The sequence below is a fragment of the Sturnus vulgaris genome, chromosome 5 (genome assembly GCF_052056855.1).
Source record: "Sturnus vulgaris isolate bStuVul1 chromosome 5, bStuVul1.hap1, whole genome shotgun sequence".
In the NCBI taxonomy this organism is placed as follows: Eukaryota; Metazoa; Chordata; class Aves; order Passeriformes; family Sturnidae; genus Sturnus; species Sturnus vulgaris.
The window spans coordinates 33,224,784-33,250,118 of NC_142247.1; the positions used below are offsets into that span (position 1 = coordinate 33,224,784).

The window sequence follows — 25,335 nt, forward strand, 5'->3', positions numbered from 1 at the left end:
GCAAGGGCTCTGCTCTTTCCCGACGGCCATGGCAATCCCGACGGGGAAATTCCATCTCTCCGTTCTTCGCACCACCTGGTGCCGCCGGGCCCGCTCTGCTCCAGGCGGGGCCGCACCGGGGCCCCGACGGGGCGGGCACGGCCGGCTCTGTGCCGCCGCCTCCCCTCGACGGCGCGGCCTGCGGCTCCTGCTGCCGCCCCGGCCTTGCCCGGCAGGACCCACCGTCCCCGCCCCGGCCCCCTCGGAGCTGCCCGGCCTCCTCCTGCCGCCCCCGCCGGGCTTTGGCCCGGCCGCCTCCTCCACAGCCAGGGTACACGCTCAGCCCCGCCGCTAAACGCCCCTGCAGGCCATACTGCTGCGTTTTGATTGTCACCGCCGAAACGGTGACATTTCTCCACCTTTCTGTGGGTTTTCCCCCCACTTTCTTTTCCCCCAGAGCTTTACCGCGGATGATGCAAGCCCTGAGGGAAGCCCAAGAAAAGGCCGCGAGTGAGGGCTCCTCCGGCCCAGCCTGCTATTTTCGGGAGAGCCCCTGGCCCCGCGCGGAGGCAGAAGCCCCCCAAAACCGCAGGGATATTTTTGTTTCTGAGCGGGGCCCTTTCTTCAAGGGGTTCTGAAACCCGCGTTACCTTTAAACCCCAGGAGATGCCGCCGGCGCCGCCTGTTCGCGGGGAGTTACCTGGTGCCCGCATGGCTTCCAGCGGACGGGCACAGCCCCGGGGCTGAGGCGCCCAGCCCTGGGCCGGCACAAGCCCGCGGGCACTCGCCATCCATCGCTCCGTGGCGTGGGAGGTGCCCGCAGAGAGGGGCCTGGCTTCTAGAAATGTGGAACACCTGCCGTGGCAGCCGCGGGGGATCCATCACGGCCACCCTGCGCTTGTAGAAATTTCACCTCCACCGGTGTAAAATTTCAGAGATGCTCTCGTGTTGCTGATGAGCAAAATGCTCCAGAGATGAGCAAAATGAAAATACAGGATTTGTGAACATAGGGATGTGCTCTTTCTGGGGTCGATGAGAAGGACGGGATTTAGCACAGCCTGAATGTCTAGAGGCTTAGGCTGTTCTTTGACAGGACGCAAAGGTGAACGTTCTCTGTGGAGGATGATGCGTGGGCAGGATCAGCAGCAGCACTTCGTTAGACCAGAGGTAGTTGCTGCAATGTGTTTACTCCCTGCCTCTCCAGGTTGGCTCCTGTCCACACATTCTTGCAGAATAGGTCAATGCTGTTGCCTTCTGGCTCACCTAATCCCCCAAGTGTCTCAGATCACCCCAATGCATCTCATAGCTCCATTATTGTTTCGTGTTTGCGTTTTGATTACCTATTCAAACAGAATCACATGCTTCTGGATATCCAATATTACACTTATTAAAGTACTTTATTCTTCTGAAAGCACAGAGCATCTCCCGTGCTGCAGGCTGGCAGTTTTCAGATGGAAGCAGTACAAGTCACTAGCTGCAGTTTTTGATTTGATGCAATGGGCAGGTCACAGCAAGGTTGTAAAAAGTATACAACTGGGAATTTTCACTCCAAGTTCTTGCCTATGCAGATCATCTACAAGCCATAAAATACATGGATATTAACCCTACACTGCATCAGATGATGCATTTTTAGTAGAGAGGGATTCTGCTGCTATTGTGAGAAGAGTATCACCTTTATTCAAGAAAGAACATAAACTTGTGTTTGATGCAGGAAGGCAGAGCAAGATCATCAAGAGAAGAGAAGACACATTCCAGACATGCTGAACAACTGGATGCAAAGCTGACATACCATTTTAGGTGACCAATAGTGAGTTTCTTTTGATGGGTTAGCAAAACAGAGGAAGAGTGGAAGTTTGATAGTTTGTATTAACTTATCCAGATATTTTGAGATCTTTCAGAAAAACACATTTCTAGGACTTTCTTCTACTCTGTAGTTGCCTGTGCCAGTAGGCTATGACCACACCTTTTTTGATATAAAAAGCTCTTCTTACTACACTCTGAGCATCTGTACTAACTCTAACAAGTATTTGGGGAAAAACCACCAAGAAAAGCATTTAAACTATTGGTACAGGAACAAAAAATATAAATTACTATCTATTAATTTAGCTAATTCTACTTAAAGGCAACTTTAGGCTGAAGTTGTACCGGTTTTCCCACACACAGGACACCAGCCTGTATTAATTTTAGGAATGGATGGGAATTGCTTTTGAAAGGAGTTACATAAGATGGCTCTTTGCAATACCAGGGATCTGAGTTCAGTGACTCAGGGGATCCTTCTGGATCTGATGTATCTCTGTGCAGGCTGTAAGATTGCTGGCAACAGCCAAACACACAGTGACACTTCATTATTTTAGCAGTGGCCTGCAGTCTGTGAGTGGTTCCATATTTTCTTGCCTGAGCCAGCAGCCTCCTTCTCTCAGTATGAACCCATGATTCTGTCATCCCTCCTTCCCAGCTCCATTCCTGTTTCTGCTATCTTCATCTACTGGGCAAATCCCATGGAAGAAACAGAGAAGGATCTTGTTTCTGTACTGGCTTCTCTTTCCCACTTTACTCATCTTTATTACCAGAACAGGAAATGTTAACTTTATTTTACATATATTAACACCCCCGAGGAAGCTATATGTATAGGTGAAGGATAGGATATGGAGTAAGCTGACAGATGACTTCTGGAATCAACTCTGTGTCTGTGCTTGGGGAACATGATGCTGACAGATGCAGGAACTGGGAGAGGAACATCAAAAGGCTGCCTAGGTAAACAAGTGCACCAATTCCTTCAAAAGCCTTTAACTGACACAAGCACCATGAGAAAGTGGCTAGCACAGACACATATGCAGGTATCTGGGAGAAAACCAGCAGAAGAGCAGAGGCATGCAAATGATGGATTGCACATGCACGGGGCAGGGGGCACCTTCCTTTTAGCTGGAAAGAAAAGTAACATGAATCGCAGCTGGCATGCTGTAACTGTAGACAACTGAAGCCAAGTTTTGCTGAAGATGAGCACAGTCACCCTTAGATGATCTTCTCTTACTAATGTCTGGGAAAGGAATTTTGCTCAGCCCAAGCTCTCTTCTGTTTATAAAGTAGTGCAGTGACAGTGTTGCCAGAAGAGATCAGCAGAAATATCTGGTTCACACTGGTCACCAGTCAGTCTGCATGGAGGAAGGGAATTCACGCTCCTGGTTAGCATCAATGTCCATAGGAGTTGAGAAGAACCACTGCACCCAGGGCTGCTGCCCAGAACGCTCAGCCTGGGAGACACTTGCTGACTTGAGTTTGAGAAAAGGGCAAGCAGTCATCGATTTCCGAGCTTACACCAGATTAAGCTGGCTTTTGTTGTATGTGGCTGGTACTAGTTACCAAAGGATTTGTACTGTGTGTTGGAAGAAGAGCCAGCCCTAAAAGCTATTACAGACAACAGACACAGAAAAGATCCATTCCAGACTGCATCTCAGCTGCCGAACAACTGGATGTGAAGCTGTCATATCCTTTTAGATGATCGACTGATAATGAGCTTCTTTTGATCTGCCTGGAGCACAGAGAATTACCTTCAGTGCCTGCCTCTGACTGGCAGGGGGAGGCTTGAATGCAGAGTTTAAGTTTCCAATTCACCAGGAGTTCAAGGGAAAACTGTTTCCATTATTAGAAGATAATTTTAGCAAGAAATTAGAACTTTGCTGTTAAGCACACCCGATTTCTTTCTTAGTTCTTGAGCTATTTCTCAGTTTATAATGTTTTATTGTCAAGTAGACAATAACTACCATGCACCGTCTGGAATGGCAAAGCATATGCATAGGTCAAGGAGCTCCCCAAAACTCAGGCTAGTGAAAGACAAAGGCTCTGCTGCAGTTAGCAGCAGGGAACTGCTTTTGATTTGGATATAACATGCTGTTTATATACTGACTGGGAGGAGGGGACAAGGACATGCACAACGAAATTATTGGGAAAAATACCTGGCCACTGGAACCACCTCAGAGTTACCTGCCTCAGCAAACACACAAATAAAGGAATAACTGCAGTTAGGAGACATACATAGTTGTTTTTTTTCCCCCAGCAGTGAGATGCAAAGAGCAATGGGCTGCTCATGAGCTTGGAATAATTTTTTTAAGATGGAACAAAGGCCTAAGCCCATTTGCTAGGTAGACAACAAAAATCTTTGCTGTTGATTTTGAGACAGAAAGAGAATAAAGCCATGTACACTGCTTTTTTTAAAAAGCCAGCTTCAAAAATTCTCTGTATTAGCTCTGGCCTGCATTTGGAGAGTTTAACTGAGAGATCCAGTGTTTTGGGATGTATGTTCATATGTAAGGAAGGCAGAGGGGCTGTATTTGACTCCCAGGTTCATATGGTGAGTTCTTAAGTGATTGCAGAGAAGCAAAACTGATTCATGCAGTCTTGGCTACCTGAAAGCACAGAGGGTCACATATCCAGGGCAGAGTAAGATTGACAAAAGTAGTTGTCCTTACTCTTGCACCTTTCTACCCCTTCCCAAAGAACTCCTCCACTGAAACTGGTGGGCCCATGCTGTGATGGAAATATTTAATGAGAAGGGTAGACTGAAGTCAGAACTTGGTTCAAATATGTTCAAGTTTCTAGCAGCATTTAGGTTTAAAACATGGATCCATTTCTGGGCTTCTGAGCCTTAGACACAGAAATTGGAATCCGGATCCTCACCGTGCCTTGCACACGTTAAGCCTCCCAGCACTGGTCCAGATAATAGCAAAGAGTCACCATCTGGCTGGATTTTACGGTTTGATGAAGTGCTCAGTTTTAAGGCAAGCACGTGTCTGGCACCTGGGGACTGCGGAGCCCTGATCCCAGTTCTGGCACAGTCTTCCTGTGGCCCTGGGCAAGTCACGTCCTCTTCAGAGGAGGGAATTCATCAAGTGCCCCATGGCCCTGCTGAAATGGCAAAGGGCTGTAAAACAATCCTCAGTTCCAACAGGGGGAGAGGCCAGCTGGAGGGGCTCTCGGCAGCGCTAAGCCAGCTCCCTGCCACAGCTCCAGAGGTGCTGAGACACAGCTGAGGAGGGCTCCTGTGGTCACTGTGGGAGGGCTGCAAGCCAGCAATCTTGTTTCATGGCTTATGCTCCCCTGACTAGGGCCATCCTCATCCTCAAGAGCCTTAGGGCAAAGTACAGACATATTTTTAGTCCTTCTAGTTTGGTTTTGCAGCTGTGTGACACCAGTTACTGTCAGGCTTTACAGGTGGTCTGAGCAGGGCTTGCAAATCCATTGTCAGGTGCACAGCACTTTCCATTAGTTTGCCATTTGTTACCACTAATCAGTGAAATATTCTTCAGTCTTTATAGATTTTTAATTATGTCGTACTCCCTTTTTGGTATAAACCAAATATATTTTTCTATTTGCCATTAGAAAACATGAGAAAAGACACAGTAATTTCTCATCATCGTGAGTCTGTATTTTTCATTGGTTTTCCTCCCTGTTTAAGCAAGAAATGAGGAGTCCAATGAATTAAAAAGCTCTCTTTGCTGCACATTAAAGCTACTTTGTAAGGAAAACTCTTAACGAGATATGGGCATTACAAACAAGACCAATTGTACTTAGTGGGAGCCCTTCCTTTACTTTCATCTTAAAATTATTACATCTCAGTATGCCTTTATTTCATAATATATCCGCTTTGAATGCCAAAATTGGCCAGTCTGGTTTCATTTTTCTTTATAGTTTGTTTTTCTTATTTCTACATTTGGATAAATTTACCTCAAAAAAACCACCAAAAAAAAAACCACCAAAAAAAAAAAAAAAAAGTAAAAGTTAAATAAAGTACCTGAAAGGGTTATCTAAATTATTTGAAGTGAAGCTGTTTTTCTGTACTCTAAGCTAGTGACCTCTGTTGCTCTCAGCTCCAGAACTGGCCAGAAGCCCTGTGCTTTGCTCTCTACCCCATAGTATTCTGTAGCTCAGCCCTGGCTTCATTCTGTTTCTCACAATCAAACAGTAGGGCTGGACATGTACAGTACTCATTAGGATACACAGCATTTAACCCTTTATCTGCGAAGCAAGTGGCAACTTATACTACATGGAATTAGGTATCTTTTCCAACAGCAGCACACACCTCTAGCTTATATCAGAAAATGGATTGCATCTGGCCTTTCAGCTGGGACTGATGGTCAGTATAAAAAGAGGGAGGAGGGGAGGTTGTCTGGGAAGATAATTCAAATGGCTGCAAGGATGAGACTCATAGAAGAAAGTAATGTGACAGCTCTAGTGTTCTGTATTTTACCTCATCAGTCCATGTATTATAATTTTTTCCTGACTGCATTAAGATTCCTTCCATGAATTGCCACTTTGACCAGCCATATTCCAGGAATCCATAGCCACTTGTTCTGTCTCTGCTGCCGGTTTTGAAATGCCCATTCCATTGCCAAGAGATTACTCGCAGGCGTCAATTATGGTGGAACACAGGCAGCCTCTTAAAGAGATGCAAGAAGTAAGTATCAGAGTTTCAACCCAGATCTGCACTCAAGTATGCCTCCAGCATAGGCACAGGCTTAGGTCAGGCAGCAGTGATGTGTAAATGCAGCTGATGTAGGTATCAGCAGAGTAGCTGATAGTGGGTGACCCTCACTGCCAGACATGTATAGTTTCTATGCTTTAAGGGATCATCATTCTTAAGGCTGCTCCTTTCTTCATAAACCTCAGCTATTACACGATATCCTTCACCTTCAAAAACCCATTCATCCCAATGCTTTCATCAGCTTGAGGTGAATGACCTGCAAGGTTTCTCCTCAGGACTGCACACAGACCTTTTCCCTCAATAAAGTCACTCATGAGCACATTCTTTGTTCCTCCTCCATCTCTCTCTGCTGTAACTGCTTCAATTTCCATGTGTGCAATTTACACATTGCTTAGTCTTTCATGTCCTGCAGCTCTGACCACCCAACCTAGGAGACCACCTGAAGAGGACTAAGGAGCAGGGACCCTTATCCTCAGCAGGTTTCCGTGGTGCCCCCCAGCAGCCGTAGCCTTAGAGGCTCACTCCCTCTGCTGGTGCTCCCGAGCCGCAGCTGGGCCATCTCAAGCACCAAAGCAGAGGTTGTTCATTCGGTTGAGGCTTTTGGTTAACGTCTTCCCCCAGTGTGGAGGACGTCACTCTCTCACTCTCTTAAAACTCTTTTGTGAATAACCCTGAGCTGTTTGGATCCTGGAAGAGATGCTTCAAGAGCTTCTCCAATCCAACATCTGTGTTGTCACCAGTCCAATTGCAAGAAAAAGGGGGGAAAAAAGAGAAGGAAAGTAGAATCTATTTATTCAGGCTTGGTTTTTAAGCCCAAACACAAAAGTACTAGTTCAAGCATTTTGTGGGAGGCTAAAGAGATCTACTCTGGCTGATACTCATCTGTGCTCAGAGCTAAGAGAACAGCAGCAACACGATTGCATGAGCAGCATCAGGATCAGCAGGATCATCAGGACCAGCACACAAAGTTCAGTCATATGAAGAGTCACAGAGCATCTCAGGGCTTCTACATCATAGGCAGTGTTCTGTATCCTCGTTGACTCAGAGTGCTGCTTTTCACTGAAGGACAGATGAAGTCTGCGCATGTTGGTGTCCTTTGCTTAAAAAGTTAACTGCATGCTTTGCTGAGTATGAGCTCGTTAGTTTAGGGTACTAAATGATTCTTAGTTCATCCACTGCTTTAATTCTAGGCCTTAGACCTCATGAAAAAAATCCATTTGTTCCCTTTCTAAATTATTTCAGGACATTCAAACCTGCTTCACTGTCAGTGAAGGATTTGTTGTTCTTCATAGGTTTGATTTTGTTTTGTTCTTAAAATGTTTTGGCTGTGTTCGTATTTAAAAAAAGTTCTAGCGTCCTGTGACAGCACACTAGATAATGATCATTACTTAGTGTTTGCAGCCTGTCTTTTCAGGACTTTGAGCCAGTGTAATATCAGATCTGCTACTCTCAGTAGGAATGGAATGGATATCTGTGTGCTGTATCATGCACTTGTGACATAGGTAGTCACCTCCTCCCCTGAACTTCATGGAAACTGTGTACATTCAGTTGAGAGCATATTATCTGTACAAGCACACTACTGCTGACACACAAATGCACCTGCATGCTGAAATGTACTCAAAATGTCTGATTTCAAGCTCTTTAAAAAGTACTTTCATTTCTCTAACATTGACACTACTTCAGAAAATTTTAACTCTTTAACAAACTGCTTTAGGAACAGAAAATGGTTTAGACATTTAGGCCTTACCATCCTTACACAACTACCAACATATTCAACCAGTATATTATTTAGAACATTTATTACAACGGTTTGGAAAACGTTTTTAACCTCTATGAATAAGATGTGTATTCAGCTCTGCTTAAGACCTAGTCCAGCAAAGACCTTTTCAAACGCAAGTATGGAATTTTTTGAAGTTATTCAAGTGCTTTGCTGGACCATGGCCTTATTCCACAATTCCCAGGTGTCCTGCTCACGACTAATCAAGGCTTCAGAACTGCTCCTAGTGTATTTCACTGACAGACTCTTCCATGTCAGCTTAAAAACAAGGAGAACATGTAAGAAATACTTCCTACTCTCTTGCACCTCCCTTTACTCAGCTTTTAGTTTATTCCTGTTCATCAAAAAAACTCCCAGTTATATATGCTGGATTTCAATTCCTTAAGGTAATTTTTTGGGTCTTTTTCATCTTGTTCATTCATTGTACTTAGCTAGTTTTAGCCTAGGTATAATGTTCATGGACTGCAGTTCTTGGAATAAGAGTTTACAGGCATAAGGTATGCGCAGAGAAGACACATGACACGATGATTTGCAGTAGTGGCACCTAGGGAAACAAACAAAAAGAAAGTTAGAGTTGGTCTGTAACTTCTGCTGAAAAAACCCAATTACCAGTAGCCACTGTTGTTTTGTCCATCTGCATTCAAACACTAGCCATAGTCCTAGAAGCACCAAATGCTTGAGACACATTTTAGTGCTTAAATCATAGCTTTTAGTTCTTAAATAATCTGACTGAAATAAATAGGAGCTTAATGTGAAACCTGCACTTTTCTAGGAGGGCAATCACAATGCTCAGGAGCTAACAGGACTGACTTCTGCTTCTTCGGCACTCACATAAATGTCAACAAATTCAGCACTGCATAGTGACAGAAAGGAGGTGAACAAAGCCAAGTGTTTCTGAAAAAATGGTTAACAGTCCAATTTCTGTGTTATATATATGTCACAAAAAGAAGAGTCAGGAAGAAAGAAGGTTTTTAATACACAATTTCACCCTATAATGTCTCAAATCATTACACTTTCCAGAAAAGAGGCACTTCTCATCTTACATCTTTAAACTTTAGTCAGCATAGAAATTCAGTAAAACTGCTTTAACACATATTCTTTGTGCTCTTTACTCTAATGATCTTAAAATTCAGAGGGAAAGGGATTTTTTGTCATAAAATCTTGACTATATGAGGAATAAAAAGGCTAGCCAGACATCTTTACAGTATTGGGACTCAAATTCACTGGTGGCAGAAAATATAAAAATCCATTTCCAACCGCCCTATTTCTTCATTCTCCTGTATATTAAATTTTCTGGTTTTGGAGAGTTGAGAAAGCCACTCCTTTGGGAACACAGAGTGACTCAGCACTTCCTAACGGTCTAACAAAGCTCTTTTTTTTTGTTCCCATGTTTCAAATTTATATTTCTGGCATCAAGTCATGAGAGTCTGAAGATCCAATTAAGGAAGAATTAGCAAAACTCCTGCAGGCTTCTCTGGTACAGAACAAGGTTCACAGTCAATGCAGGTTTATAACTACTTCCCTAGTCCATATTTATAGGGATAGGTACATTTTATGGTGGGAGGAAGTGACCTAAATGGGAGCCATTCTCCAGCAATGGCAAGCAAGCAATTGCTCTCAATAGGAGAGACAGAATTCCTTGCTGGCCCTGGAAGCCTGATGAGACACAACTTCTCTGCCATGAGCACCAGTCTGGCATCTGATTACAGCTCCTAGGGACTGAGGAGCAGAGACTACTTACTGCACCCAGGCTCAAAGCTACACCATTCTGGGCCTGCTTTGTACTCAATGGGGACCACCCAGAAAGGTGCAGTAAGCACAAAACTCTGTCAAACAGACATCATCGAAACAAGTACTTGAAAGACCATTTGGCATTAGAATTGACTAAACTGGTCAGAAAAAGGCAACAGTACCACTCAAGGCTGAATCTGGACCAGAAACAAAATTCTTCTTCATGTATATTTTAAAATGCACACACTAGAGAGATCAGAATAACTCATCATCAAAAAAGGACCAAATTTTGCTCATTGCATTCAGTGGAGTTCTGCTCTTAAGCACCTGTCTATGTTGGAAAATCTGCATAAGCCCAGTAAATCACAGTAAGTTTCAACCACATTTTTTACAGGGACAAATTCTGTCACTTTCTATCACAACAGCTCCTTTCCCCTGTGAAAATACCAGTTCAGGCCCCAACACTGATCTGCTGTTACTATCTTGCAGAAAAACGTACCCAGGGGCTAGTGCTTGTCTGAGAGCAAGGGCTCATCTTCCCTAAGACAAGTGCCCTTAATGCTAGCCACAAACAATGTTTCTAAAAGGTTTCTTGCAGCAATGTCTTATTAATGCCTGAGTCACTGAAAAGGCCCATTTGGAAGTTTCTCTTAATGACTTCGTCTCTACTGTGATGCTCATTATAAGGACTCTTACTTCAGACACTGGTAGACACAGTATAAAATTTAGCAGAAGCTCTCTTATTGATTACTCTCACACATCAGACAGCTTTTCATTGAATCAGTTTGCAAGAATGTCTGGCTCTGTCTGAGACAGCAGTTTCTTTCACAATTATTTAAGGAGTTACTAAACTTTGCTATGAACTTCAAAAAATGAAATGAATTAGAAACACCCTAAAAATAAAATGCAGTATTACTTCCAAAGTTCAAATTCCTAATTTTCTTTAATCTACTTTTACTTCCTGTGGACTCTGAAAATCTTCAAGGACTGCTCTGAAAGTCAAGGTCTTCTTGAAAAAATAATTGAGCTACATCTGCATGTGAGGTTTTTTAAAGGCAATGCTTTACACAGTTAGAAGTGGTTGGTTCTTTGACTTATGGCATGTCCTTCCTTTCACACCACGTCCTACAATTGTTATTTGCATTGCAGTAGTTTTAAGAGACCTGGGTCAGAAAAAAGCCTCCCTTCTTACATACACTGAATACACCCTCAAGAAAAACTCTCAAAAAGAGTTATGACACAAGAGCCAGCAGGACCATGCCCAGCTGAAAATCACCAGTCACAACAGGATGCCCGGAGAAGGGCTCATCTCTCCCCTGGATTACATGTGTTTACCCACCTCTGTCTGAACATCTGCTCCCCCAGGAGCAGAGCTGCTGCTGCTGCGAGCAGACAAAGGTGGGGCTAGGGTTTCTGGGCAGAAGACACATGCTTCAGGAGAAAGGTCTGACCAAGGGCAGGAACAGTAGCTGTCACCTCTATACATCTACAAACTGAGAATACACATTACTTTCCTACATCATTATATCATGGAAAAAATCAGTCTTGAGGCATTGAAGTGAGTAAAGTCCAATTTCCTGCCTCCCCTAACAACTTGTAACTTGAACTTGCACCACTTATTTTTGCTTCCCTTAGTCATGGGATTTCAGGACACCTGTTTTTGCAAAGCTTGCAAGAAGACTGTATCTCAAATTCCTATTGGTCTCACAAGTCTGTTTTCTGCTTGCCTAAAACAAAACCAGGTCAAAGCAGAATATCTCCCTCACCTCTAAGACTATAAACAGAAGTTTGTTTATCTTCTAATAACAGTTGTGTATTTTCAGCATGCTACAGGACAACTTTAAATCTAGCAACATTGCTGGAGAGAAAAGACAGAGCAAAACCCAACATGTTACACATGGTGAGCTCCATACAGCTTTGACATCCACTTTTATGCTTCCCCTACATGAAAAACCTGTTTGTTTTCAGAAGACCAACTCAGTACTGTGTTAGGTCTCAGAGTAAGACAGCAAGACCATTAGCCAGTCTAAAGAGAAGTTTCCTAAGGACAAGGCATTCAGGCAGAAGCCAGCTGATTTTCCAAACAGACAGCTGCTTGTCTCTTAAGCTTCAACATGGGATCAGTGCATTTGCTTGATGCTTTGAGGAGGAACTCCTTGTTTTACAAGACTACAAAGCAAAAGGCATTTGGGAGGGGCACAGCCAAAGAAAACCAAATGCATGGGATTATGAACTTCACAGCTAGAGAACAAGAAAGCAGGGCATATTGCTTTCTTCTCCTATTCTTCTGTGCCCACTCTCACTCTTCAGCCTTGTGAGGCACCACACGGGATTGTAGCAGGGAGATGTGTGACTAGCCCAGGCAGAATCCTCATTTCTGCTGGCAGAAGTGTAAAGTACATTGACAGTGCTGTTCTCCCCTCTTCAAAATACACATGATATATGGCACTGGGTGCTTGATAATCCCTTGGAAGGGTGGGATGGAAGGTCAGCAGTGGGATATGAGGTCAGCAGGACAGACTGAAGGCAACAGCCTGGCTGTGGAAGAGAATACCTGTGCCCTACAAGAGGAGAGATCCCTAGCCCATTCACTACACACTCAATTCAGTCCTAACTTCAATCAGACCACTATAGAACCATCCCCTGTCACCATTTTTCCAAATACGAATTTTGAACTTTTTGATTAAAGTGCATGAGACTGTTAATTGGTTCCTGTGAGCTCCTGAAAACTGAGAAGCAGTGTAACCAAGGGCAAGGCTCTGTTACACAGAGGCACTTGAAAACTTACCATCCAGAGTACCCCAGTAAGCCACACTGCCCACAAACATCCACTTCGAAGGCATCACTTGAAATCATCAGCCTCTCCAATAAAAGCATGCTGGCTCCATAACCTATCAAACAATCCCGTTCCATCTCTCCAAGACGTAAACCACCATCACGGGATCGACCTTCAGTGGGTTGCCTTTGAAATAAATATTTGAGAAATATAGTAAGAATTCCAAAACATACATCCTATGACTCTAGCCTGACTTCAAACTGCAGGAACAACACAGAGTTGGTAGACTTTACAAACCAGAGCTGCTGCTCTGACAAATGTGTTGCTCCTGTAGCTGCAATATGATGCAAAGTGCAGCACCGGGCCACAGCTCTTTACCTCACAGAATGCAGCTGAATAAGTGAAAACAAAAAGATTTCGAAGAGTATCTAAGACAATTTGGAGGCAGATTTGGCACCCTTTCTTGAGGAGACATTATAGTTTGTAGCTAACAAAATGAAACAGTATTCAGCAGCTAATGAATCAATCAGCAACCTCATGTTTCAGCTGAACTACAGCTAGGACTGATTTCTAAAATAAAGACGGTTTTGATCTGTGAGAGAATACCAAAATAAGCCAGCAAATAAGTAGCACACATATTGCTAACTCACGACATGCTCTTTTTCTAAATAACACTTATCTAGTTTATTTTATTCACGTATGATTATTAATAGACTAATTTTTGTGTTCTATAGTTTCCTCTACACATATCAAACTCTTATTTATTATCTGGGGAGACTCCCTGTCCTTATGGTGCTAGAGGAAAATTTTAATAAAGCAATCAAATATACGAAAGATTACTAATACTAACATTAAGATTGCTTAAGCCAATTTTTTTGTCGGACACAATCAAAACTTTTAACTTCTTGTTTGTCATTCTGCAATTTCATAATATCAGGTTTACTCTCATGTACCATCACAATGATGTAGTACTTAGGTGGCAAATATCAGAGCAAACTCTGAAGCAAAACCAATCCTGAATTCCTACAGCACTAATATACGGCATGCATTTTAATGAGTATTTCCATCTTAGTATATTCCCTGAAACACAACAGCAAAGAGAAGGAATTCATCTTCACTCCCTGAAACCTCCCATTTATGTGCTGTTTCTGACATTTGTAGCAGTGTAATCCACCTAAAATACTCAATGACAGATCTGGCCCATTACTTTTGGAGTACATTTTGTTTCTATTATTTCCAGCAACTGAATTTGTTAAGCTTACTAAAGATAATAAAAATAAGATTTTGCCAACTTGCTGCAAATCACAGGAAAGACTTTATTAAAGCCTTCAACAACTAATAATCTTTTGTAACATGTAAAAACTGAGCCTAATTACCAGACCAAAATATCTTCTAAAGATGCAAGTTCTATTTGTTTTTAGGGGGGAGCAGTTTCTCTTACTCTGACCACACTGGAACCTTAAAACTAATCTGCTTGTAATTCAAATTGTCCTTTTCATTCATATGACCTTCTGTTTTTCCCACTGTTGGGAGAATGGATAGAAGTTGTTTACATCCTGATTAAACTCCCCAGGGCCCCCTCCCCAGATGATGGCACCATCACTGTTCAGATGTTTTAAAGGACTAACCCTGTGCTGAATGCAGTTTCTCTTCTGAAGTGCCAAGAGGCAGATTTTAAAAGCAGTTTGGACCCCCAAGGAATCAGGCATTTGCTACAGTGCTAGAAGTGCCCAAGTCATTTTTATGAACTGACTTCTATAAAATTATTTAATACACAAGTCTGCTTTCAGAAGTTTCACCTGGTGCTGTTCTTCAGGACAAAATGATAAAATAGTTTTACAAATGTGAGCCCAAATAAAGTCTCACCCCAATTATGGCAGGACAAAACCTCTGAAAAAAGTATGGGGCCTCAACTCCATGCATAGATATGCTATGGGTCTTCCAACAGATACAGGGTGAAGATTTTTAAGGCAGATGAAATTCCATTTTAAAAAATACAAAAAGCTCTCCAAACAAAAAAAACCCAACTTGAATCTTTAGTGCTGTAAAGTTTCACTCCCACTGTCAGTATGATCTCATTGAAAGAAAACAAAACAAAACAAAACTCTGCCTACCTAAAAAGTAGTTTTCTAAAATACAAAAAATTTCAATATTGAGATTGAACCTTTGAAATGAATCTATCTTCTGCTTCCTAAGATTATAATGTTCTTCTTCCAGCTCGCACAAGTTTTAAAATTCCTTATACAAAAAGTCTGTTAAAATGTTAAAACAGTACTTATAAAGCATTAGTGCTTCCCCTTTCCCACTATACACATGTACACTGCAGCTGTTGCCCCGGGCAACTAACTTCTTTCTTTATTCTAAATATAACATCAGAAAACAAAGCAGACTCTTGAAAATAAGATTGGGAATGTCATTAAAAAGAAATATTTTTAATATTAAGGAAAAACAGAAGTTCTTAAAATCCTCAAATGCTAAATAAAATGCAGTGATGCTTTAAATTAAAAAAAAAAAGTGATCCTCATTCTATTTAACTGGCATCTTTAGAAAAAAATCATAAAACAATTATCTTAAGTGTTTTTAAGCACATTAAGAATTTATTGGCACTAATTCTGCATTTTCTGCAAGAACAGTGGGTTCAGCTGAATGGTCTTATTCCTTGTTTCACTGGCCAGTGGGGGAAATAAGTCTACCCTCATGGTCTCAGAATATCTCCCTTGTGCCTGCTAGGGAAAACTAGTGACTAGTTTGAATGGAGTTGTTTGCTGAAACACTGATCTCCAAGAAGTGGAACATTACCTAAAGAACACTGCCTGAAGGAGGAGGGCATCCCATGCTCAGAGTCCCAGAGCACAGAGGGGAGCCCTGAGCAGCGTTTGTCCCACTGCTCCCCTGCAGCACAACAGGACCTGGCACATCTCACATGTCCAAAGACACACAGGTGACAGCTCTGACAAGGTCCATCAAAACAACCAGGCATGCAGAAAGCTTACACTGCTCTCTTGTAAGAAAAATTAAAAGCAGTTTATCTATTAAAAAGATTCAGCAGGACTGGATATCTGAGCAACACCACATATAGAACCGTGTCACAGATTAATTGTCAACTACCCACGGCATTGAAATTAAGGATTGTATTTCATTTCGGGTACCAGTCCAAAGGCCAACATCCTGGTGGGTTTTGACCATGTTGACAAAGAGTGCTGCTTTGCAATGCTGCAAAGTCTTGTTTTAATCAGAACAATAGCTAGAATCAGTGATGATCAAGAAGCTCAAGTATTCTGCTTTATTCCAGATGGAAATACAGCTTTGCTCTGTCACTTAGGGCACATATGATATATAATAAAATGCATTTTAAGACAATGACAGCCAAATTCCACATTGGAAGCTGTTACAGGATTACTTTTAAAATCAAGAAAGAATGTTAGATGCAATCTACTCTCCAGGAAGTGCAAAGGATGATGAAACAATAGTGGATATGAAAGCTGGCAATGCCGACTCTCTCAGCAGAGGCAATGGCAGTAACAAATGTTAATTATCTGAGGAGAAAAAAGAAAATTCCTGAAAGACTAGTCAGGAGGCAGCATAAACATCCACTAGCTTTCCTGAAAGTCACATAAGGAGCCCTAATTACATGTGATTAGTGTGATGCTACTGACTGAACAAAGAATTTGCAGACAGTAAGAGATAGGGGAAATCACACAACCTTCATCTTTACATATAAACATTCTATTGACTTGGTATTTAGGTATCATTTAAATTTACTATCTCTAAACAGCTGAGAAGCTGGGGAGGCAATACAAAGGCAGATCAAGGGATTTTGGTAAGCCAGGAGTTCCAGTAAATCCCGTGTACTGTTAGCAAAGACAGAGTTTTCACTTTCATGTGAAGGACCAATATAATGCTTAACACACTGAAGAACAGAAAATGGGGCAGTGTCTATTATTTATGTTCATATAGGTAAGCAGCTGTGGTTATGTGCCACCTTTTCTCAATGTAGTTGATGAAGAAGTTCAGATATGGGTTACAAAATCCTTTCATGATTTCTTTTCCCAGCTCACCCACTGATATTTATTTCCTTGGAACAACCACTGATATTTATTTCCATGGAAAGCACAAGTTTGTCCTATAGGAAGTGTGAGGTTGGAAAGCAAAAAGGCAAAGGAAATAAGCAATGAAAAGCTAAAGAAGAAGACACCTGTGCATGAGGTACAGCAGAGACCTGTCCTCCTTTCTCTAACAGCACATCAATAGGTAGAAGCTGTACTTACTAAGAGCTGTTGTGCAGCCAGGCAAAGCAAGAGTGGTGGATTCTCACATGATCAGAGGCATAAAAATAAACGAAGAACTAAAGAATACTAGTCATGCTTGTTATGGGGAAGAGTAAGGGTGGGATAGACATGACTGTGCTTTACACCTTAAAAACAGTACAAACATTTCTATGGTCAGAATCAGTACAAGTTTTGACTGGACAAAAAGAATAGTACCACCATGCAGAGGAGGTGAGGTATAAGGGTCTACATAATAGCCCAGAAAGACTGGCAAATGTCAGTTTGGAATGATCTTCACCAGAATATTCAAGATTAGCTGGAACTTAATTTTTTTGTAATTTTCAGTAAATAATCCTATTGTGATGGAGAGAGGTGAACTAAATGACCCCTTAGAAGCATCCCCAAAGCAAAGCCTGTGCCACTCTTTTGTGAGCAAAGAATATCAGAAACTTTGAACATGAATGCAAGCAGACACAGATATTAGCTTTAAGGAGAAAAAGTATGTAGCACCAGTAAAAGCAGGAGGCTTCAATTTCCCCAAAGGGTTTCTCAAAGTATGTTAGACCATACTGTAAGATTTCTTCCTTCTACTCCTAACTGATTTTGTAAAAGTAAAAGTGTTAAAGAAAAAAACAAACCGCTTAAAATACCAATATGAGCAATTTGACAGGAAGGGTCCACAGTGTGTACTGTGAATCAGAGATGGTGTTTTTACCAGCTGCTAGCAGAAGTCTGAGAAGCAAATTTACATTTTGAACCACAAAGGGCACACCTGAACCTTCAGAACAACCTCCCGCCACAGTCTACTGTCAGATGCAACAGTGTAATAACAGTTCATAGCATTTTGTGCCAAGTATCACAAGGTAAAAAACACTTTGTTTTATAGCAATCAGTCAGCTGGGCACACTTCTGCATGCACACAAGAATTGTGTGCTTAGCCTGTAACAATACCTGGTAAGCACTGCTCTGGGTCCTCGAGCTCTTGCATGCATTTTATCCAACACCATGTGCTTCAGTTTCTGGTAATACACAGGACCAAAATAGATATATGCTTCCAAAGGCTCCCTGAAAGAATAAAAAGCAAAGCAAAACCGACATCTACAGTTAGCATACATCCACCTTAAGAGAGGCAAGGGTGTCATGTACAGGAGAAATGTGAAACAATTTGGAAATAATGGGTCCTAGAAAAATGTGTTTGGGCTTTCTGGGCCAATCAGTCTGAAATGCCTTCCAGGGAAATCTGAACACAAGGGCAGTACACTGCCAGCACCACATGCTGCTGTCTCCACTGCAGCAAGGAGCAAGCTCCTGAACTCTGGTCTTATATTGTGCAGACATGCTGCTACAGCTGCAGGTACCTGTTTCACCTGTACCATGGTAAGTCCCTCCTCGGCGTCTGCACAGGAGTGTTTCAACAGTGTTATCAGCAGCCAGGAAGAACTGTAAATGTGTCAGACCCTGAAGAGTGACTTAGGGTATTTCTTTTTACACTCCTTCATAAAAGTAAGCATACATGTAAGCAAATACATCCAGCATGAATGCTCAAATCATCCTTTTGCTAGGAGCACTTTTAAGAAATTTGCATTTGCAAGAATCACTTAGGACTGGCACACTATGAGCCTGACAATGTCCTGATCCACAAATTCTCCCTGCACCCTGAGGCACAGCCCAAGGCCCAGATGGGTGAAAGCCCTCCTTGAGTGGCTGTGCATCTGCACAGCTGCCCTGGCAGCACTGCCCAGCAGCTGCATCCAGGGGACAAAGACTGCTGCCCTGGCCGGCTCTGGGGGCTCGGATGAGCTGGGTAAAGGGCTCTTGAGAACTACATTTAGGCACTTTCATCAGCTTGAGAACATCTGTGAGCAATACAGAGGGTGTTACTCCATTCTGTGAGCTGGAGTATGGCTAAAGATTTCTGTGTTTAAAACACCACCAACTGTAAGAAGAGTGTAAGCGCCTAAGGTTGAGAAAGCAACCAGTGAAAAGCACTCAGTCATTTACCAGCTCCCACCTTCAGCACTGAGAATGACCAGATGTAACACTGACAGACTTAGCATGGCCACTAATTTGTTTGGAAAAAAAAAAAAAAAAAAAGTATGTGCAATGTAAAAACAGGACAGGACAGTATTATACCTCCCTTTCAGAGTCATTACTGACATTAGGGCAGTGTTATTCCAAAAGTTGACTATTGAAGAAAATAATAAAATTTCATTAGACATTTGAAATCTGCAAACTTTCACATTCTTATGAAATCTGCCTTCAAATTTCATCACAAACAGATTAAGCCTGTGTAATTTGCTTGGAAAAAATCAGTATCCTTAAACAAAGACTAAACAGGGCACTACAAAATTGAAGTTTGGGGATGGGGGACTTTTAGAGCTAGATGATTTTATTCTGCCTAGGAAACATGATTAATCAGATTTTTTAAAAGCTACCATGATATACCAACAGGAAGTGTTTCAAGCACCAGGATACTTGATATACAATTTATGGAATATGGAGTGAATAAGGAAAATAAAATTGTATCTCTGAAACCAAAAGAGAAGCAACATATGGAATAAGTTGGTAGGAAAGGCAATTAAAATAAAAAGTATATTAAAAAAACTTGCAAAAGAGACCTAAACTTGCTCCTTGAGAAGAAGGGGACTGGAAGGATAATAAAAGTAGCAGGAAGGTAGGATTAAGATACATTTTGGAAGGGCAGGCATGTGAAGCCATATGGCCTTTTCCTGTTCCTAAACTATCTTATGTTCTTTGAACTCTGTGTCTCAGAAGCCAGTCTGATCAACACAGCAGGAAGTTTGCAGATTAGAGTATTATGCCAGACTGAAACACTGAAAAAAGGGAAAAAAAAGCACACACAGAATATTCCCAAGGAACAGACGCTTGCCTTCAAATCCATATTTACAGTACTATTAAAGTCAACATGAAAATGCTTATCTGATTCCAAGCATATGTAAGACTTTCTGCTGACAAAAATCAGAAATTTTTTCTCTCTCAGCACGAAAGCCTTGATTTTAGCTTTTTTGCCAGGCAGTAAAACTTGGGAAATTTTCATATGTACCACAAGAGCCATTCCCATTACAGCCACACACACATTAGCAATTTTTAAAATGTGGATCTACAAAATTCTTCTAAGAAAAAAAAAAATGCACACTACTCTTCAGCCTCTTCTCGATCTCACAGAGCAGTTTTCAAACAGGAGAAAGTTCCCGAGCTCTGAGACACGAGAAGATTTTTCAGATGTGTGTCAACAGGATTTCCCCACTCCCCTGAAACACCCAAATCTAAAGAGCAGATTCTTACCCAGTGATCCCAGATGTGACATAATCCTTCCCTAGGTAGTTATAACCATGGCGAATAAGATCTTCACACACATCCTTAACTTTACTCCCGCCAAAAGCCGTTCCATAATGAAATTTGCCATCAAGCACCCCAGCCTTTCCAGCCAGGAGTTCAATCAACTTTCCTACCTGTGAAAGAAAAGCAGAGTTAGCAGCCTGGTCATTGGGACAGGCACATTGATGGATTGCTCATAGCACAAGTTAATCAAGCAGATGGCAGCCTGGGCTATTGCATGCAACAGGAGGAGTGGAAAAAGCCCAAGGACCACGAGTACTCCTGTGTGAAAGGGAAAACTGGACTCATCACAGGGTCTGGGAACACCTTTAAGGTCCCAAGTCAGGCAGTTCCACTTCTTCCAGTAATCTGAAAAATGGGCAGGATCCATGTGGCCTTTTGCTGTAGGAAACAGACTTGGAGATTGACTCACTGCAGTGCAGCAGGAGGAACAGAAGGGAAGATGCTAACGAAGGAAGAAAGATCAGAGGCTGTATGAAGGAAGCACTGAGGTCCCACAGCACAGGTGCAAGACTTGTCTCAGTTCCAGGGAGGTGTGTATAACTTAAGAACTTTTATAGGTCTGGATCTATAATTGAAGCTCCTCTCCAACGTTCATCTCACAGCCTGATTAGTGGGCACAGGCATTAGGGAAGGAAGAACAAGAATTTTCAAACACAAAGGCTGCAAGTGAAGTTGCATCCCTCTCAGCTTGATACAGAACAAAATGAGAATAATGCACAAAGAGCCTGCAACCCTACTCCTTTTACAGCAGGATGTTTCAACACAGTGAAACAGAGGGCTTACTACTCAGAGCAGAGCAAGTGCATGGCATGATGACTGGAGAATATTCTCAGTGAAATCACACTTCAAGCTTTTCTGTCTCTAGTGGCTGATGCCCTTCTCTTTCCCCCTTGGGGACAGTGTCTCCTGAGTCGAGCAGTGCCACTCACCGTCATACGTGATGGGAAGCCATGAGGGTTCATTATGATATCTGGGCAGATCCCTGTATCACAAAATGGCATGTCCTCCTGGGGAACAATCAGTCCACACACCCCTGCAGAAGAGAAAACATTTTAATTCACAAAACAGCAAACCACCAGCAGGGCTGATGCTCACCACCAGATTTTCTTTGGTGTTTTCCTCCTCCTCTCCTTCTCATGGATCACTTTTTACCCAGATTCATTACCATGACCAGTGCTCCCAACTTGCAGACTAGAAGAGAGCCCTTGTGACAGGACAGGCAAAATTAGCATACCCTTACATAATGCTCCCAGTGATTTGTGAGTTAGAAAATTAGGGAAGAAAGCTTTGGATCCTATTTTCAGAAGCAACTAGAAACTTCTGTCCAATCAGACTGGAATAACTCAAGAAAGACCCAGTTTTTAAAGATGATGCTTAAATTTCCTGAAAGAAAAAAAATTCAGAAAATTTGGCCTCTTAGGTTATGTCTTTGGACATACAGAATTATTACTGATTTGAAATTTATTTATCATATGTATTTTTGCTAAATACTGTCAAAAGTTTTTGCTAAATGTGTCAATAAAAACATATCAAATGGGACTTTGACAGGCACTGAGAAGAGATAAGTAGGGGGAAATAAATAAAAAATAACAAATATTTTTTTCAGGTAACATCTGCTTGCTGAGCAAAGACTGCTATCAATGAATGACAAAGTGCAATCCACTCCACAGACTGCTTTTATTTTGTCAGTCTATGAACACAAACTGTCTCTTTAAAAGTTCTGGAAGCTTTTTTCAGTCTCTATCAGTGTTGGGAATAAAACAAAGAAAACTCTCCAAATTCTAAAAATATTGCAGAAAGAATAAACAGAAACACGAAAACTCATTTTGAGTGTCCATCATGCATCTCAAAATTTTCCTTCTAATCCTTACAACTTTCTATAGTGCATTCTGCAGATCAACATACTGCAGCTATAAATAATCAAGAGATCTAACATTCAAATTCAGGTGGTAAAATGCAGCTGCTTAAGCCCACACTCCTTTGAACCAAAGCTACTGTTTCAGCTGGACAATTTCTTCCAGAAGCCCTTAGAGCTGAAAAAGTCTGCAAGCTATTTGAGATCAGCCTGCTGCAACTGTGCCAGAGCATGCTTTGGGAACAGTCCTGGAGTGGAGGGGGCTCCTGGAAGACTGAGGGTACTGGTTACATCCCTAAAAAGGCATCCCCCGACCAGCCAGTTCACAGGGGGATATCGGCGTCTGCTCAGGAGGGAGCTCCTCTTCCACTGCCCAAGCAAGACAGGGATAGGTGTATGGGACAGTAGTTAATAGAATGAGAATGGTAAGTATGGGGGAAGGGAGCAGAAAAAAAACGTCTGGGGCAAGGGTGTGTGTGCTGTTGTATTCTGTTTTTAAACCTATTGAAACTAATTTTCATTGTTCTACTGTGATAAATCAATAACATCCTTCCAGCCCTCCCTGCCAAGCAGCAATCGTTTGCTGAAAATAAATTAAAAAAACAACTCAAACCAACCCACTATCTCTTCCTTGCACAGTTTTTTTTTTGTCCTAAAATTTTATACATAAATACTCTTATATGTGTTATTGTGCATACATTCTGCCTTATTTGCATTTACATCTAAGAAAGCATTTAGGCTGCATCTGGACTTCACGGCACCTGTAAGCCAAGAATTAAATCTTAGCTAACTTAAAATTACTTTAGGCTCTGAAAACCTTTTATATGCCAAGCTGGTTCCCATAGCAGACAGCCACTGTGTTGTTTGTTTTGTGTGAAAGTGAATGATAAAAGATCCATGAAATCGACACAGAAAGGCAGAACAGCAGAAAGAACTGAGGGCTCTCCATCATAGCGGCTTCTACCCTCCGCTGACTTGTGTAACAATAGGACCTACACACCCAACTGCAGATCTAACACAGCTGTGCATTTCATTAGATGAAGAGCACTAGTGACACAAGTAAATAATTAACTTATTCTGGTCCGCTGACTGTGGTTATGAGACCAGTCATAGCTGACAGATTTTAATACAAGTTAACACAAAGACAGCATAATGAGCTTAGAAGTTAAAAACAAAATATTTAGACAGAATCCACAAATGTGAAGCTCACTAGGCCATTTATAAAGTTTCTATTTTACAGAGGGGAGAAAAAAGGGAAAAAAGAAAAAAAAGGGAAAGCTATAAAGCCCCAGTTCTAAGCTTCTGTATTTCAAAAAGCTGCTGAGCCTGTAGCAGATCTACAGCATTTCTGTGTGTATTTAGAGGACAGAGAAGCTTCTTCCTACCCTATGTTTTAAGAAAGTTCATTCAACTGTTAAAAAAGCTGAAAGACACCTTTTCTATAAACAATGCTACTTCTAAAAGTAAGTAATTGCAATTCATTTAAAATGTAAACCTGATTTTATTTTGCAATCAGAAGTTCTTTAGGAGACTAATGCTTGCAGGCCTACATTTTAAGCTCCTGAATTCGCAACTTTTTTTTTTTTTTTTTTGTAGCAGAGAAGTACCAGGCAAGCCAACAGCTGAAAAAAGTGACCAAGCGAACTAAATCATGTAAGTTAAATTATCACTTGCAACTGGCTAATAAAACAGTAAAGGAGAGGAGGCTGGATTTAAAACAGCCTCAAGTTCCAAACCCTGTTCAAGTACGAATTGCATTTCACAACTCAGCTGCTCAACTACACCCCATACAATATTTATAAATAAGGCACACTCAAACTAGCAGACTGTTTTGCTCTGTGGCTCTTACTAGAGGTTAGTATTTCTTAATTGTTACTGATTTAGACATCACATGAAAACTGATCCCCAGCACTCACAGAGGACACATGAAATAATTTGGTTTCAGTCACTTCCCTTTCCCTCACAATTTTTATATGCTGCATCTGGAACTGAGCAATACAACTTGAGACTAAATTCTATACTGCTGTGGGCCTGAATGGCTCTCACCTATACATTCTGGTGTCTCATCTGAGACCAGAATCAAGTATTAACAAACAGAAAAGGCTGCGGACAAAACACAAACAAAATATGTTTTTTAATGTGGGTTAACAAGATGGTTATGTGCTTGAGCAAGAAAGCATCTAGCAACTTGCTACATCTAATTTCTTTTCAATTGAAAAACAATTGAAATTAAATTCCAGAACAAACCTTCTGTGTATCAATTTTGTAATGTCACCTCAGAAGAAAAATCAGTGAAAATGCTAAGAAATTCTTCTACAATATCAAAAAGGAAAAAAAGTGGATTAATAAGCATGGCAGCTTAATGCAAGGGTAACAGTTTAAATTAGAATAACCTTAAATCAGACATCCACAGTGGTTTAACATGCAAGTATAAAACAGCCATAGGCAGTGTTTTTCAATGCTATTGTATGGCAGCCAATAAATGACAGCCCCCTGACTATGCACAATGGCCCCCAGCCCCACACATGCTATCAGCATCAATGCTGACAGCATCTCAAACCCATGTACCTCCACAAGGCACTGACAGCATAAAGAGTCCCTCGCCCCTGTACTTTTGTCCGAGTTTCTTTTCCTAATCAAGGAAACTCAGGTTTCCAGAGCTGGTACCTTTCGTGTGGTTGCCTTTACAGTTTGCTGACAAACACGAGCACAGCCAGCCGTGTAAAAGCTCGGTTCGGCGCAGAGGGAAGGGGGGCGGCCGGGAGGGGGCAGGGACACAACACAACAGGATGGGAAAGTTTTTCACCAGGCTACGATAAGGTGCTTTCTATACACATACATGCCAAATATAAAAAAAAAAAAAATCATCAAATAAGTCAAAATAACCTAATACAGAAAACTAATTACTACCAGCGGGAGGGACATTAGAGAGCAAAGGAGACGATGTGAAAAGAAGCAGCAGCAGTACCAGTTTCTATCAGCAAGATAAAAAGAAGCGCATTACTAAACGTGCTTGTTTACTCATTCTAATGATACGGTGGTAAAAGAGCTAAAACTGACTTAAAAGGCATCTATTTTAGCTTTGCCAGAATTTGGAAATACTCTTGA

General features: G+C 41.7%; 1 protein-coding gene across 1 annotated transcript in view; it reads right to left on the reverse strand.

Moving 5' to 3' along the window:
* Window positions 1–7,232: 7,232 nt before the first annotated feature.
* POLR3B (RNA polymerase III subunit B) overlaps window positions 7,233–25,335 on the reverse strand; it is a 73,082-nt gene continuing 54,979 nt past the window's right edge. The window contains exons 24-28 of the mRNA XM_014876994.2: window positions 21,302–21,405; window positions 20,316–20,482; window positions 17,961–18,074; window positions 12,754–12,927; window positions 7,233–8,778 (exon numbers count right to left, since the gene is read on the reverse strand). Of these exons, the coding sequence (XP_014732480.1) occupies window positions 8,649–8,778; window positions 12,754–12,927; window positions 17,961–18,074; window positions 20,316–20,482; window positions 21,302–21,405 (689 nt within the window). The 3' untranslated portion in view covers window positions 7,233–8,648. The remainder of the gene's footprint in view (window positions 8,779–12,753; window positions 12,928–17,960; window positions 18,075–20,315; window positions 20,483–21,301; window positions 21,406–25,335) is intronic.